The following is a 14,597-nucleotide window of genomic DNA, read 5'->3' on the forward strand; positions in this document are numbered from 1 at the left end:
GGTCTTGAAGGATAAGTGGGAGTTCAGTAGGCAAGGATGCAGCAAAGGGTATAATAGGCAAATGAAACAAATGTGAATAAGGCCTAGAAGTGAATCATACAGACTATCTTGGGATAATTGGAAAGGTACTTTGGGGGTCTCAAAGGATGGGCTAGAGAGTTTGTACTTCATTCAGTAGACTTTAAGATTTTCCAAGTAGGGAAGCTAGACAGTCAGTATGGGATAGCTTGGGGTTTGATGGTTCAGGCATGGTAAACGACATGTCATGATTGAAAAGGCATGGTTTTTTGAAATTAGATATCCAGGGTTTAAATCTTTTAATCCTTCTCCCAATAAACTTGAATGGGCATCGAGGGCTGGAATTTTGTCTATTTTGTTCACTATTTTATCTCCAGTGTTTGGCAGAGTGCCTGACCCAGTAGGTGCTCAAAAGCCATTTATTGCATGAAAATGAATGACTATGTTGAATTCAGTCCCATTTGACAAACAATTATTCAACACCTACTGTGAAACTGGAACTCTGCTTACATAGGATGAGCTCTTCAAGGGTAGGACCCCTGTGATCTCTGATCTCTGCCTCAGTGCCATACACAGGTTCTGTCTGGCACAAGGCAGGTGCGCAAATCATTAATTCCCTTCCCTCTCCTGGTCTAGGAAGTTTCCTTAAGATCCAGTCAATTCTTGAATAGGCTTGGCCTGAACACATCACTGCAGCTGGCAAGAAAAGGGAAGATGAAGGCTTCAAGGAGCAGGAGGTGATACCCACAGTATTTGTCCCAAATCAAAGCTATGGAGCTCTAGGAGGCAGGAGGCCTTCTGAATAATCAAAGCCAGTGAAGAACTGAGTGGCAGTAAGAGACCATTCCTACAGATCATTCTCAGAACCCTCTGCAGATTGCCCTGCGCCCAAGGCAGTAGATATATGTGTAGGGCGGAGGCTAGCATGGATAGAGTGGAAATAAGCTGCAGGACTTGCAGCTGGATGAGGTGGGGAAGATCTGGGCCTTATTTCCTGAGCACCACCCTGAGCCTGGAGACCCGCCATTTCTACTTCTCCTCTCAGTTCAGGAGAGCCCTTCAGCTCATGGCTGACCACAGTATGAAGGGAGGCTTCTTCAATTCCTGTAGGGCCTCCTCTCCCCTCTTTCCTCTCCCCTCCCTTTCCTTCCTACAGAGCTTCCCTGGAGCCATAAAGATAAAATAAAACACAAACACCCACAGTCCAGGAGGAGGGCATCAGACAGATAATGGGCATTTTATATCTTTTTATGACACTCCCCATAGGCAGCTCAGCAATCACAGCGCAATAAAGGCAGGCATGCAGCTTGCATAGTTAAACAACTGCTGGGTAATTAGGCACAGCAAACACACCACTGGGGAGGCCTCATGGCTGTCCTGGGATCTGCCTACAGCCTTCACTCCTGCTTGCAGCCAAGTAGATGCCAAGCCCAGGCCTAGCAATGTAAGAACTGGTTGTGGTGCTAAGGACAGACCACTGGCTACTGCCATACACACACTTGAGCTCATACCTGTGCACACACTTGAGCTCATACCTGTGCACACCTGCCCACACCCACACACAAGCACTTTCTGAGTAACTAGCCTGGACCTCATCTCCCCAGGAGGGCCATTCCTCTTTTCCAAGTATGGCAGCCTATGCTCTCTCAAGGGCCCTGCCTTAAGGCCCTTGACAAAGTCACAGGTCTGGCTGCAGCAGGAGCTAGCTCATTTAGGTAGCTTTGAACTTATCGAGTTACACAGGCAGGGGAGCACAAAGACATGCTTATGTATAGACTCTATCTCTTATAAATTCTAACTCAATATGGAACTGAATTTTAAATCATTTTTTAAAAACACACTAACTCACACCATTCACATATCCTATCACTGCACTTAATACTACTACTGTGCTTTCTCTCCGCCCCCCCTCCCCACAAGCCTCCCACATTCTGCCTTGACCCACTGATCTTCTTTGCTAGACCAGGATCTCTGTACAGGTGGAAAACAGACCTGATTCACCAGAGTCTAAATTCTCTAACAATAGGGCTTCAGTGAGTGACTGGTGGCTTGATGTTAATTTAGATGTCCTGGCCCTGGCACAGCATAGGCCACTTGCTACCTGAGTTGAGGTTTAGGTCCAGACTGATCAAAGTCCAACCAGCAGAGAGAAGTCCTCACCAGCACTGAAGGAACTGCACTGCAAGTCCACACAATGCTCGTTCCTTCTCTAGTGGCCCAGCTAGTCAAATCTGGAAATTTCAGGAAACTGATAGCTAATTAATGGGACGGAATAGACAAAACCCTGTTCTAATCCCACTTGAAGACTGAAACAGACAAAGATCCCCAGGAACCATTCAGATCAGCCCTGAGGACTCAGCCCGAGGAAACGAAGGCACCAAACTCTAAGCCTTCTTCCCTCAAGAGAGCAGACCAGCTGAGCTCACAGCAGACCCCGTGTTGAGCCGGAAGTCCCACATGAATGTTAACACACGTCCAGCTATCTCTCAGAGTCTGCCTGGCATCACCCTGCATCTGCCCAGACAATCAATAAAGGGACTAAAGGCCAGAGGAAGGGTCTGCTTTAGTGAGACAAAAAGCTTCTCCTCACTCCATATTCTCACGGAGAGGCCTAAAGCCTAATGGCATGCTGCTCTAGTCCAGGCCACCCAAACTGCAACAGGCACCAGCTGTCCAAGTGCTTCCCTACCACCTGAGCCCCAGCTCTCCTAACCTGATGCCAGCCAATGCCCTGCCTTTCCTGGACCCTCAACTTTTCCCAGTGGAATAGTAGAGTGGTCTCAATGCTAAAGATCAAAGTAGGTCAGGGTAAAAGAGGGACTTCTCTCCCTCTTCTTGCACGTGTCTCGTTTTTTGCTGGGAGTAAAAAGAGGAAACATAAGATACCATGCATGATCTAAGAATGGCAAAGGTAGAAGAGATCACTTCATCCAGCAACCTTATTTGTTAGGTGAGGAAACTGAGGCCTCAGAAAGGGCAAGTGACCAAACACCAGAGCCCTTGCCTAGATCTTCTAGTTTCAAGTTCAGGCCAACGTGTATTGCACTTTGTCCTCTTGAGACAAGGGCTTCATCTGCCCACTTCCAGTCCCTGAGTTAAACCACAGATCCCATACCTATATCCTCACCATATTCCCACATGGGGGCACGTGCACACACCTACATATACACCAACACCCCCACACAGAGAGATATACTTCTTTAAACATGTATAGACATGCATGTGCTCAGGGGCATATCATCTTACATACACAGATCCCCATATAACAGGTAGCACTCCCAAGAGACCTGGGAAACCGATTCCTATTCCTCTCTAATCACTGGCTTTCACTGATCATACCACTAGTAAAGGCTGGTATGTATTTGCCCAGGCCTCCAGCTTAAACTGCCCTTAGTTGGTATCTGCAATGGAACAAGTGACAAAAAGAAAGCTATGGAAAGAGAGAAAATGGATTTACATCCTGGTCATGTGGCCTTGGGCAAGCTTCTTAATCTCTCCAAGTCTCCATTCCAGCACCGGTAAAATAGGGACCACAGCCCCCTCCTTGATGAGTAGCTGAGAATTAAATGCAATAATGAGTGTAAAGCACCTAGCAGAGAGGCTAGCACCAACTGGGGATCAATATGTTGGTGCTCTATTATTAATACCCATAGACCAGGTAAAAACTGCCTTTCCAGAGTGGTCTGCAGGGCAGTGTGGGAGACGGGAGGCAGGGCTGTACCTCCTGACTTCAAGGAAGTCTCCTTGTCCTTTACTCTTCTTGTGTGTTACTCCTCCCAGTTTCCAGGGTCCAGAGTAACAGTAGCAGTAACAACAAAGACAAAAAGAAAGCAAAACAAAAATTCCTGGGAGATTTTTAAGGGTTCCCTTAGCTTCCTCAGACTTAATACTGAACACTGATGAGTCCGCTTCGCCCTGCTGCCTCACCCCTCCTCGCCTCTCTCCCAGTCCCTCAGCTCTTCCTCTGCATCTATGCCTCTACTAGTCTCCTGAGGTCCCCTCTGTGGATTCTGAGAAGAAGCAGATCTGGTTCCTTTCTTTGAGTGGCTTGTGGTCCTGCACAGGGACAGAGTAGGCCACACTCAATGAGCAGGAGGCATGGACTTGGCTCCCGTAGGCCCTAGAACCTGGCCCGAGGGTTAGAGTCTGGGCACTATGGACAGGATGCTTAGGTTTAAATCCAGGCCTTAAACAGACCAAGGAGAACTCCCCTCTCTCCCTTGTTCCAGAGCGAGCTCAAAATTCCTCAGGGACACAAGAGAAAGACAGAGGAGGCTCACAATGGAACCAGGACGAAGAGGGAGCATCACTCGACAGGGCAGACTCCGAGCAGCAGCCAGAGAGAGGCAAACAGACTCACAATTGAGGGCACTGCAAGCAACTCCAGGATAGAGGTGGATTTGCAGCAGCTGCAGGGAACCTCACGAAGGTAGAAAGAATCACACCTGCCTTGAGCTGACCCCCTCCCCAGCTCCCTCCCACTTTTCACACACTTACCGGGCAGAACAAGGCAAGCCAGCTCAGCTCCCTGGCTGAGGCTGTGCCAGGCTGCCTACCCGCACACCAAGCACCGGCACTTGAAGACTTTACAAACATTCCTAGCTGATTTCTCACACTGTAATTTGCCACATTTTGCCAGAAGCACACAGTCAATAGTGCCATAAGGGATGGCAGTCTTTTCCCCTCCCTGCCATCCGGGCCCATTGACTCTGCCTTTCCTCACGTGGACATAAACATGGCAGTTTTGTGGAGCTGCCTCATTCTTAGAAGGCGCTTTAGGCTCACTCCACTGTAGAATTGGGCAACTGTGCTTGCTCTGCTTTTCCTCCGGGAAGAGGCACACAGCTGGTGCAATCAGTAGCCTAAAGAAACCTGAAAACTACTGTTTGTAGTTTCCCATCCAGCAAGCTGTTTCACCTTTCTGGGCCTTTGTTCATTGCCCCCCTGCCTGAAATGCCCTTTCCACCCTGTCTCCTGAAAACTTACTTTCTTTTAAGGCTCAGCTCAAGTGTTTCCTTATGAAACCCTTGTTGACTTTCTCTCCTGCCTGCCAAGTGACAATGGCTCCTTCTCCTGGGCACTGGAGACAACAGAGCAAGAGAGTTCGGAGCATGGGCTCTGCCGCCTACTGCGCAGGTGCACCAGCCTACTCCATCACTCACTGCTGAGCCTCATCAAAGATATTTAACATCTCGTACCTCAGTTTCCTCATCTGTAAGATGGCTAATAGTTCTACTTAAAGAGTCGTTTGAGGGTTGAATTTATATAAAGCACTCAGAGCAGCACCTATTTATTATTATTATCTCTACTTTACAAAAAAGGTTATAAGAAGGGAATGAACTTGTTCAAGTTCATAACACAGGTAGGTGACAGAGCCAGCAACTGTCCGAAGGTGAATGTGGCTGTACTTCATTGGACAACAGGCATGCTGATGGCAGCTGAAATTCAAGGACAATGAGTTCATCAACTCTGCTCCTCAGTGTGAGCTGAGGGTCAGTTAGTCCAAAGATGGGATCTGGCTCCCCCTCCCCAGTGCTCCCTTGGGTTCCACTGGGGCCTCTTTTTCTTAGCTCCTGCCCACAAAGGCTGGTATGTCTGCCTTGAGCTCGTGACTCCTTTACTCCTGCAGCCTCGGTGAGACGACTAGGCTACGGGGGTGAAGAAGACAGTGCAAGGACCAGGGAGAGCACGGGCACAGGGCTATATTTCAGTCCCAGGACAACTCCAGGGTGGATAATGTTTTCCAGTGTTACAGAGGAAAATACTGAGGCTGAAAGAAGTGACTTTCCTAAAACCCACAGCTAGTAAATCCAAGTTAAAATTCTAAATCAATTCTACTGAAACTAAGTTCTGTATGTAAAAAATTAGTCATTATTTAAAAAAACATGTTTTTTAAAAACATCATTTAAAAAATGTTTTTTAAATCCTCACCGGAGGATATTTTCCCCACTGCTTTTCAGAGAGAGTAGAAGGGAAGGAAAGGGAGGGAAGGAAGGAAGACAGAGAAAAAGAGAGAGAGAAAAACAAATATCGATGAGAGAGAGACACATGACTGGTTGCCTCCTGCACATGCCCTGACGAAGGGCAGGAAGTGAACCCACAACCCAGGTAAATGCCCTTGACTGGGAATCGAACAACAACCCTTTGGTGAGCAGGCTAACTGCTCTAACCACTGAACCACACCGACCAGGGCATTCATCCTCTTTTATAGGTTGAGGGAGGTTAAGGAACTTGCTCCAGATCACACAGCTAGTTGGCAGCGATATTAGAAGTTTGAGCAAGGCTCATCTGCCTCCTAAACTTTTTCTCTTGTACCAATGCTTTCCAGCCTGTGAGCCACATCCCCAGGGGCCAGTGTATACACCAAGCATCACCTGAAGACTAAGTGAAGGTAAGTCTCATATATAGCCTTACTATCTGTCCAGGCTTATGGACAAATAGATAGCATTGTAATTAACAAAATACAAATCCATTTAAAAGCCAACCAAATTCACTGTAGCTTTTTTCATTATATATTTTCTTTATCACATACACCTAAATATAAGTTGCACCAAGTGCTTAAGGGGAAGGGAATGTCTGTGAAATTTTCAGACACTACTAAGAGCTCCATGTACTCTGCCTGTCTACCTCCCTAAGAGCTCTCCAAAACCACACTGAGGAACCTTTCTCAAGGTAGGTACAAAGTCATAATAGAGCAGTGTCTTGTGTGAAGTAACTGTCCGAAGGTCATTAGTAGGAACAGGAGGCACAACCCCTTCCAAGACCTGAGTCCCATGAGTGTTAAGAGCCAGTGCAGTCTCCAGCGAAGAGGACTCAAGACCTGAGCTATGGAAGGAAGAAGCCAGGGAAGTGTGTTTCTGTCTTTCCTGTCCTGGCCTCCCACTCCATGCCAGGTTGGATACACCTACCTGGGTTCAAATCCCAGCGTTACCTCTTCCTGGGTATGTGCCCTTAGGCAAGTTACTTAACTTCTCTAAGTCGATTTGGCTGCAAATCTGCAGGGGAACAGGCATCTGGGCTCTGGAGCCAGTACTCAGTGTGGATCCAACTAATGCTTGTTGATCTCTGGCGGGTGCCAGGCCTGTGCTGAGCATTGGAAATACAGAAATGGGTGGTAGGTAGGCCTCAAGTGGCTCAGGCTTGTAGGAACCATAAACATGTAAGTAGATGATCACAAAAGCATGAGACACTCATTACAAAGTACTGAAATCATACAAAGAAAGAGGTGATTAACTATGTCTACCAGAGGTGCAGGAACATCAGTGAAGGCTTCACAGACGAGGGTTTTGAAGGATGAACAGGAGTTTTTCCAACACACTTAAAGGAGAAAGGCAATGTAAGCAAAGGGAACAGAATAAGCAAAGAGAAATGAAACAACCAGGTATATCTGAAGAGCAGTAAGAAGTCTGATATGGCTGGAATGTTAGAGGAACAGGAGATAGGAAGATAGGGATGCTACCATGAGCCAGATCATCCAGGGTTTTGGGTAGCTTGCTAAAGAGAAAGGGTAGGCCAATGCCTTCTATACCTATCCTCTTGACTCTGGAGTTCTTCTTGTCAAAATAAGCACACTGCAATCGTACCCTTTCCCAGGCCTTTGATTTAAGAGTTCCTTTCCTGGCCCTGACAGTAAGGCATTTCTGTCCCACAGATTATAACTCACTCTGGGCTATTATTCAGCTCCCCAGCCCTGGCCCTGCTGCAGTTAGTCCAAACATAATATCCTTCATGCATATATTATCTGTCTCCCTATTATCTGGAATCATTTCGGAATTAAATTTCAGTCCTGCAATATTGGCTTCAGGAGCGGCGCGCTTTATGGGCTAGTCAAAGGTTAGAATACCAATCAAAATAACAGTGCCGATGCAGCGAGACATTTTAATATTCCAAAACCCGGTAATTGTAAAAGGACATAATATTTTTTCCCTGATTACCCCAAAGGCAACACATGTTAACAAGGCGAGGGAAGGAGTGAAAGAAATTTCAGAGTTCAGACAGCTGTAAGACATATTTAAAGGAAAAGCCCAGGCAGGGCACTCCGCCATCGGGCAGGAGGATGAGAGGAAAGGAGACATTCTCTCTAGCTCCAACTGCCCTTGACTCCAAATACAGCACTGTACCCTCTGGACTGCCTCCCGAGAGCTCTCCCCAAGGGCAGATGTTGCAGAGGATGGGATGAAAGGAGAAAAAGCTCAGGCTGTGGAGTCCTGAGGCCTGGCTTCTAGTTTCAGCTCTATAGTTCAGTAACCTCCAGCCCCCAAACTGGCCCCTCCCAGGACTCCAGCACCAAACCCAGCAGCAAGCTCTGGCTGCTCTCCCATTTGTCCTCTCCTTGTCACTGCCTGTGCCCCAACCTCTCCCTCCTTTATACCTGGTGCCCGTGTCTTGTCCTCTGGGCAAGTATTTCTTCCCAAAGGCCCTTATCTTCCTGGCCTCAGAACTGGCTTCCACTAGGAGAGCAGCCTAGAATTGCCTGCTGCCTCACAGACAACACTGTATTTCAGATGATGCCAAAGACCTGGACCACAGCCCCTGTCTGGTTCCTACCATTGAGTGGTCCTCCTCACTCCAAAATAAAACAAAATAAACACCTCACAGGGCCCCTAGATCTTCATGCCTCTCTTAGTTTTCCTTTTTGTTTCATTACTGTTTTGTTTTGTTTTTTCTCTCTCTTCCAAATCAGCTTCTGAATAGCCCCAATCTGCAGCCAGCACCATGCAGCTACCATGCAATAGTCCCAGCCTCTGTCAGGCTGCCTATCACGCATGCAGCTTTATCCCCACACCACCAAAAAGTGACCTGGCCAACACAGTTTCAGATCCTTCCACTTATGTCTCCCCAGCTAGCTTAGCTCGCTTGCTGGAGCCTCCAATCTGCTTCATCCCCGACCCGCTGACCTGCCTATGGCCTCCAGCAAAGAACTTCATTAAGGCCGAGAATTTATTCCTCCATAAGCCCTTAATTTATTACTGCGCTGATTGGGACTCGGAATGCTCCAAGGTCAGGAAAAGTCGTACTCAATCGTAGACAACAACCCTCCCTTCAGCAGTTTCTTCTGTTGTCCACTTCCAGGGGAGGGGAGGCAAAAATACTGCTTGGAGGAACACAGAAGTCTCTTCCTCCTTACTCTGTCCCAGCTGGTCCTGGCCCCACCCCTTCAGAGAACCCTGAAATTACAGCAGGGCATAGAGCACAGATGGTAGAAGAAAAGAGGAGCAGCAATCTTCATGCCCTGGTACAGCTGGGTCTGTTAAATTCTAGGTGACCCCCATCCCTACAACTTCTGAGCATGATGGAGCCCCATCTGCCAGGACTGACTCAGAATCCTCCTAAGGCTGCATTGCATGCCTACTTCTCCAAAAGCCTATCTAAACAGGTTCAGACATCAGAGGGAATCCCTGGCCAGTTGTGAGTGTATGTGCATGAACTTGCCTGGCTTAGTCTGATGAACATGACTTGAGTGTACATATATGTGCATGTATACAATGTATGCATGTATATATCTATCTATTCACATCCTTATGGAGGTCTCATCTGACCTATCCATTTCTTGACCTCTTGTTTACAACTAGAGGCTTGGTGCATGGATTCGTGCACTGGTGGGGAAGGGGGGGATTCGTGCACCGGTGGGGAGGCCTGGCCTGTGGGCATTGGCTGAAACCAGCTCTCCAACAAGCCTGCCTGGATCTATGTGCAGCTATCTTCTTATTCCCCCATCACAATGGAAGAGGGACCTTCCTCTTGAAGACAGCCAATTTCAAGAACCTGGGCTTCCCATCCTATCTCCTTTCACATTCTCAGAGACATTTCTTCCTCCTACATTTTCAACCTTCCCTTCCCTAACAGTGCCTACAAACAAGCACATATGTCTTCCATCTTAAACCACAAAACCTGCCTCAGCCCCACACTTGCCCCATCACAGCTCTTGCCCTTTTGCTCTCCTTTGAAGCCTCTCCTATGCTTAGTATCCTTTACTAGCTTCCGCTTACCCTAAGGACAAAGACCAAAGTCTAAGGTGTGGCCTAGAAGCTCCCTCTCTAGTTTCACCTCATGCCACCCTCCTCACTTCCCCACATCCACTATGCTTCAGGCAGTCATTCACTCAACAAATAATGATCGGTGATGGGGCCAGAATAGTGAGCAAAAGAGGCAAAAATTCTCTTCTGTCATGGAACTTGCATTCTAGCTCCATGAAGCTGCCAGGCTTCTTCTCACCTCAGGGCCTTGCCACAACCTTAGCCAATTCCTGCTCATCCTTCAGATCCCAGCTTAGCCACCCCTCAGAGAACTATCCTTCAACCCCATACATCAAGTCCCCATGACTCTGAAACTTTTAGTGTTATAATATAATAAAAATTATTTAACATCCATCTTTTCTGTTATATCTCCAGGGCCTAGTTCAGAACCTGGAATATATTCATGTGTCTTTGCACTCTATGAATATGTTTATATAAACACATTTATGTCTGTATATTTCCACAGGTGACTATGTATGTATGCCTGTATGTGTACCTATTAGCAATTTTGGGTATGCCCACTTGGGTGTATGCATTCGCATGACTATACATGGGCGTGTGTGTGAGCATGTCTGTGTGTGTGTGTATTCTTCTGGTCCCTCAGTGAAGCTCTGACCTCCTGGAGGGAGCTGAGAGCAGGGCCCCAAGTCCTCTCTAAGCTGACAGTTCAATAAGAGTATAAGATCATTCAATGACACTCCAAATGTCAGCAAACATTGGCTTGCTCCACTCTGCTAGAGGGGAAGTAGGTGAAGTCGGGAGATGTGGAAATTTTGTCATTAAAAGCTGCTTTTTCCCTGATGCAACCCGCACCATTTCCAGACAGGAGAGGGCGGCTGAAAAACATTTTGCCTTTCCTCAACTTAGAGGCCTTAGGAAATGGGAATGGTGAATTCACTCACAGTTGCTTCCTTACTAGGCAGATCTAAGTGGCCAAGCAGACCAGAACCCTCCCCACTTTTTTAATGGGGAAAAGCTCTGTAGGGGAGTTGAAAAGGAGAAGAGAAGGAAAGGAAGGAGGGACAAAGTAAGATCAAGGACAGGAGATGATCCTGTAGATAGTCAGAGTGCAGGTCACATATGGGAAAGAAGGCATGGAGTAAGGCTTTTGCATGATATCCCCACAACCTTGGCAATGACCTCTCCGGTCTTGCTTTTGTTGTTACTCTTTTTAAGGGAGCAGGTATCTATGTGTAGCCTGCACTAAGTCACGCAGTATAAACAACAGAGAGATCACCATGCCCCTGGACCTCCAGGGCCCTGTAGCCTCACTAATTTGAATGGCTGCTGACAAGAATTGAACCAAAGTCTGGAAATAAGACATCTCTCTTGCTGGACCTTCAAGCACAGATGCAACATGATGTGGCTAGAGAACAGGAAGGAAGGGGTTAGACCTCTTGTTTTTTCTTAGACCTACTAAGTTTACCTCCCAAGGAGCCATCACAAGGCCTACTGGGAATAGGGTCCTCAGTTTCCCCTTGTGCCCATTCCCCCTCTATGGTTCAGCACACTCTGGCAGAGAACCAAGCTGAACAGGCTCAGGGCAGCCCAGTTCCACCTGCAGCAGCTCCAAGGTAGCCCTGAGTGGCACTGTTATCACATGGGTTGGCTACTTTCCTGCCTTTCTGTCAAGGAACCTAGAGGCAGGGAGCGATCCATATACCAAAAAGTCTAGTGAACTTCACAGAGCAATTGTTCATGGTCAGCGCTTGCCTCGCCTGGCCGGGCCTTCACATTGCATTTGCCAAGGCCAGCAAGCAGCCTCAGATGCACTCTGACAGCTGGCATGCTGTCTTCTAGGAGCGCAGGCCTAACCACACCCACACGTGCAACTCTGTCAAATCCTGAGTGAGAGGGCCTCTGTGGAGCCAGCTCTCAAAGACCAGCCAGCCAGCCCGCAATCATTCAGAGCCCATATTCTCTACCTAGCCCTGATCTGGCCACTGGGGACACAGGGAGGGACCAGATTCAGTCTCTGTGCTCCAAACAGACATGGCTGTAAGGAAACACACACAGACTCCGTTTCTCCACTCTAAGATCCAAAGTGTTAAGGAGCCTCAAGGCAAGAGACTGACTGCAGAGGTGATACCTGAGCTGAATCTTCAAGGAGAGGGCAAATACCCGATGAAGATGACTAGGGGGCATTTCAGAGAGAAGTAAGGTAGTAGGTCAAGAGCTGAAGGAAGCACAGAGCCTGGCTTCCACAGCCAAAGATGGCAGGTAGTAAGCAGCTGTTGTTTGGGTGCATGAGGCAGTGGGGGATGGGGGTATGTGAGTCAGGAAAGATGGGTAGGGGTCAAAGTATAAACAATGCAGAGTGCAGAGGACCATGGAAGAGCAAAAGAGTTCACAAATGTTGCCAAAATAATGGCTGCCCTGAGACCTATGGAACAAAGTCCAAGGTCATGCTCTCTCACTGCTCCTTCCCATGCTCACTCAGCTCTAGCTCCACACACACCAAAAGCACACTACTTCCACTGCCTAGAAAGCCTCTCCTCCTCAGACCCACATCGTATCTTCCTTGAATATGCCCAGTTTAAGACCCAAATCAGGATCCCAGCCTGACCTCCAATAATCTCTCTTCTCTGAGTCCCCTGGCAGCCACTACTCTGACCCCTGGTGTGTTTTCTCTTCTCCGAGCTTCCCGGGAGTCATTGCTGACTGGTGGCATGGGGTTCCTGAGGGTGCCCAGAGCTGTTGATCTTACTTTAGAAGGATTTATGGGGATGAGCCTCCCTAGGGGACTGAGCCTCCCGGAGCAAGGATCCACTAGAGCAGAGATCTAGGGAGTCTATTCACACACCTCCTTTCTTCTGCTTACCTAGGAGGTACAGCACACGCTAGGAAAGAACAGTTTTCTGAGGGTCCATTATCTTCCATGGCCCACTTCCCAGCCCACATCCTCAGTCCTCTCCCCAGGTGCCTGGCGCTCGCTGGGAACTGGGCTGTAGTTTCCATGGCCCTGCTCATGTGAGGGAGGCTCTGCTGCGGCTAGGCAGGACCAAAGCCAGCCTGAACCAATGCTACCTGCCAACCAGAGGAAGATACCAGGGCCAGTCAGGAGGGTCCGAGGCCACACTCATGATCACGTTAAAGAGGAGACTTTTCCAGAGATGTAGTTAGAACTGCATCTCTCTTAGAGATAATACAACTCAGCCCAGAAATTCAGCTCTGAGCAAAAACCTGGAACGCCCCCTTAACTGGAACTTCTCTGCACATCTGGGTGATACCAAATAGGGAAGTGTCATACTCCACTCAGCAGCCTGCTCCTCACAAGCAGCTCCCCATCCCAGAAATAACCACAACCTTCCAAGCACATTAGCTAGAGAAAAGGAAACAGGGATGTTGAGAAAAGAGAAGAACAGAAAGAAAAGGGGATGAGAACAACAAAGAGAAAAAAACAGAATGAGAAAAGAAAGCAAGGGAGGGGAGATCTGAGGCACAGGAGAACCTGACGAAGCACCCAAGTGGGGCTCGGACACAGTACCTTTTTCAGATTAATCCACTGCTTGAAGTAATCTGCCACTGGCAAGCCCAAGTACTGGCACTGGCCCGGGAGCCTGCAAGAAAGGGAAGAGAAAACAAGTTGGGCACACACATGTCCCAGGTAAGGAATCTTAAGCTAGGAAATCCAACATAAAGTCCATAGACAAACAGACCTCAAAAAGCCCACCCATTAGCCATGGGACCCATCCCACCCAAGAAAGGCCCCTCCACCTCCAGCACCCTGGACATTGAGCTTCATATCCAGCCCTCAGATCCAAATGTGAAAACCTGAAGACTATCTCTATTTATAAAAAGCCAGCGACTGGACTGCCAGAAGGACTGGTTGCTATGATGCCCACTGCAGCCAGTGAACCTGCCTGGTGGGGGGTTGGAGCCAGCTCCCATGGTCCCTCTCCCTGGCCAGCCCCACCCCCGATGTTATAACCAGAGTTGTAGAAGCATCCAACAGACTGTCCAATCTATGAGGATAGGGGAGAGGAGGATAAGAAATCAATCAAAGGACTTTGTGCATGCATATGAGCATAACCAATGGACACAGATGGGGTGTGGTGGTGAGGGCATGTTCTGGGGGGTTGGGGGCAACCAGAGAGAGGTCAATGGGGGGGGGGGGGGGGAAAGACGACTTATTTAATTCTTTAAACAATAACTTATACTTTATGTGGGTTTTTTCTTCTCTATCTCAGGAAAGTTTTTTGTCATTATTTCTTGAAATACTTTTTACATGTCTTCCTCAGTTTCCTTTCCTTCTGGAACTCCTATTATTCTAATATTGTTTTGTTTTGTATTGTCCCAAAGTTCCCTTAGGCTCTCCTCCTGCTTTTTAAAATTTTTTTTCCCAGAAGCTGCTCTAATTGGGCATTTTTTTTCCATCTTGTCTTCTAGCTCACTGATGTGGTCCTCTGCTTCTTCTAGTCTACTCTTGATGCTTTCTATTGAGTTCTTCATAGTAGCGATGTCATTTTTCATTTCTTCCTGGTTCATCTTCATTTCCTCTTGGTTCTTCTTCAATTCCTCTTGTTTCTTCTTCATTTCCTCTTGTTTCTTATTCATATAATC

At 47.7% G+C, this 14,597-nt stretch overlaps 1 protein-coding gene across 10 annotated transcripts in view; it reads right to left on the reverse strand.

Annotated features, from left to right (window-relative positions):
* The window catches only part of ERI3 (ERI1 exoribonuclease family member 3), a 124,836-nt gene that overhangs the window by 44,076 nt on the left and 66,163 nt on the right, over positions 1 to 14,597 (reverse strand). For all 10 annotated transcript variants that reach the window (XR_014794187.1, XM_084874684.1, XM_084874686.1 and 7 more), the window contains one exon: positions 13,522 to 13,594. Coding sequence is in view for 9 of the 10 variants with exons in the window: in XM_084874684.1 (XP_084730810.1) it covers positions 13,522 to 13,594 (73 nt within the window). In the remaining variant the exon portion in view is untranslated. The remainder of the gene's footprint in view (positions 1 to 13,521; positions 13,595 to 14,597) is intronic.

This window comes from Pipistrellus hanaki, assembly GCF_964339955.1.
Source record: "Pipistrellus hanaki genome assembly, chromosome: 2".
Classification (NCBI taxonomy): Eukaryota; Metazoa; Chordata; class Mammalia; order Chiroptera; family Vespertilionidae; genus Pipistrellus; species Pipistrellus hanaki.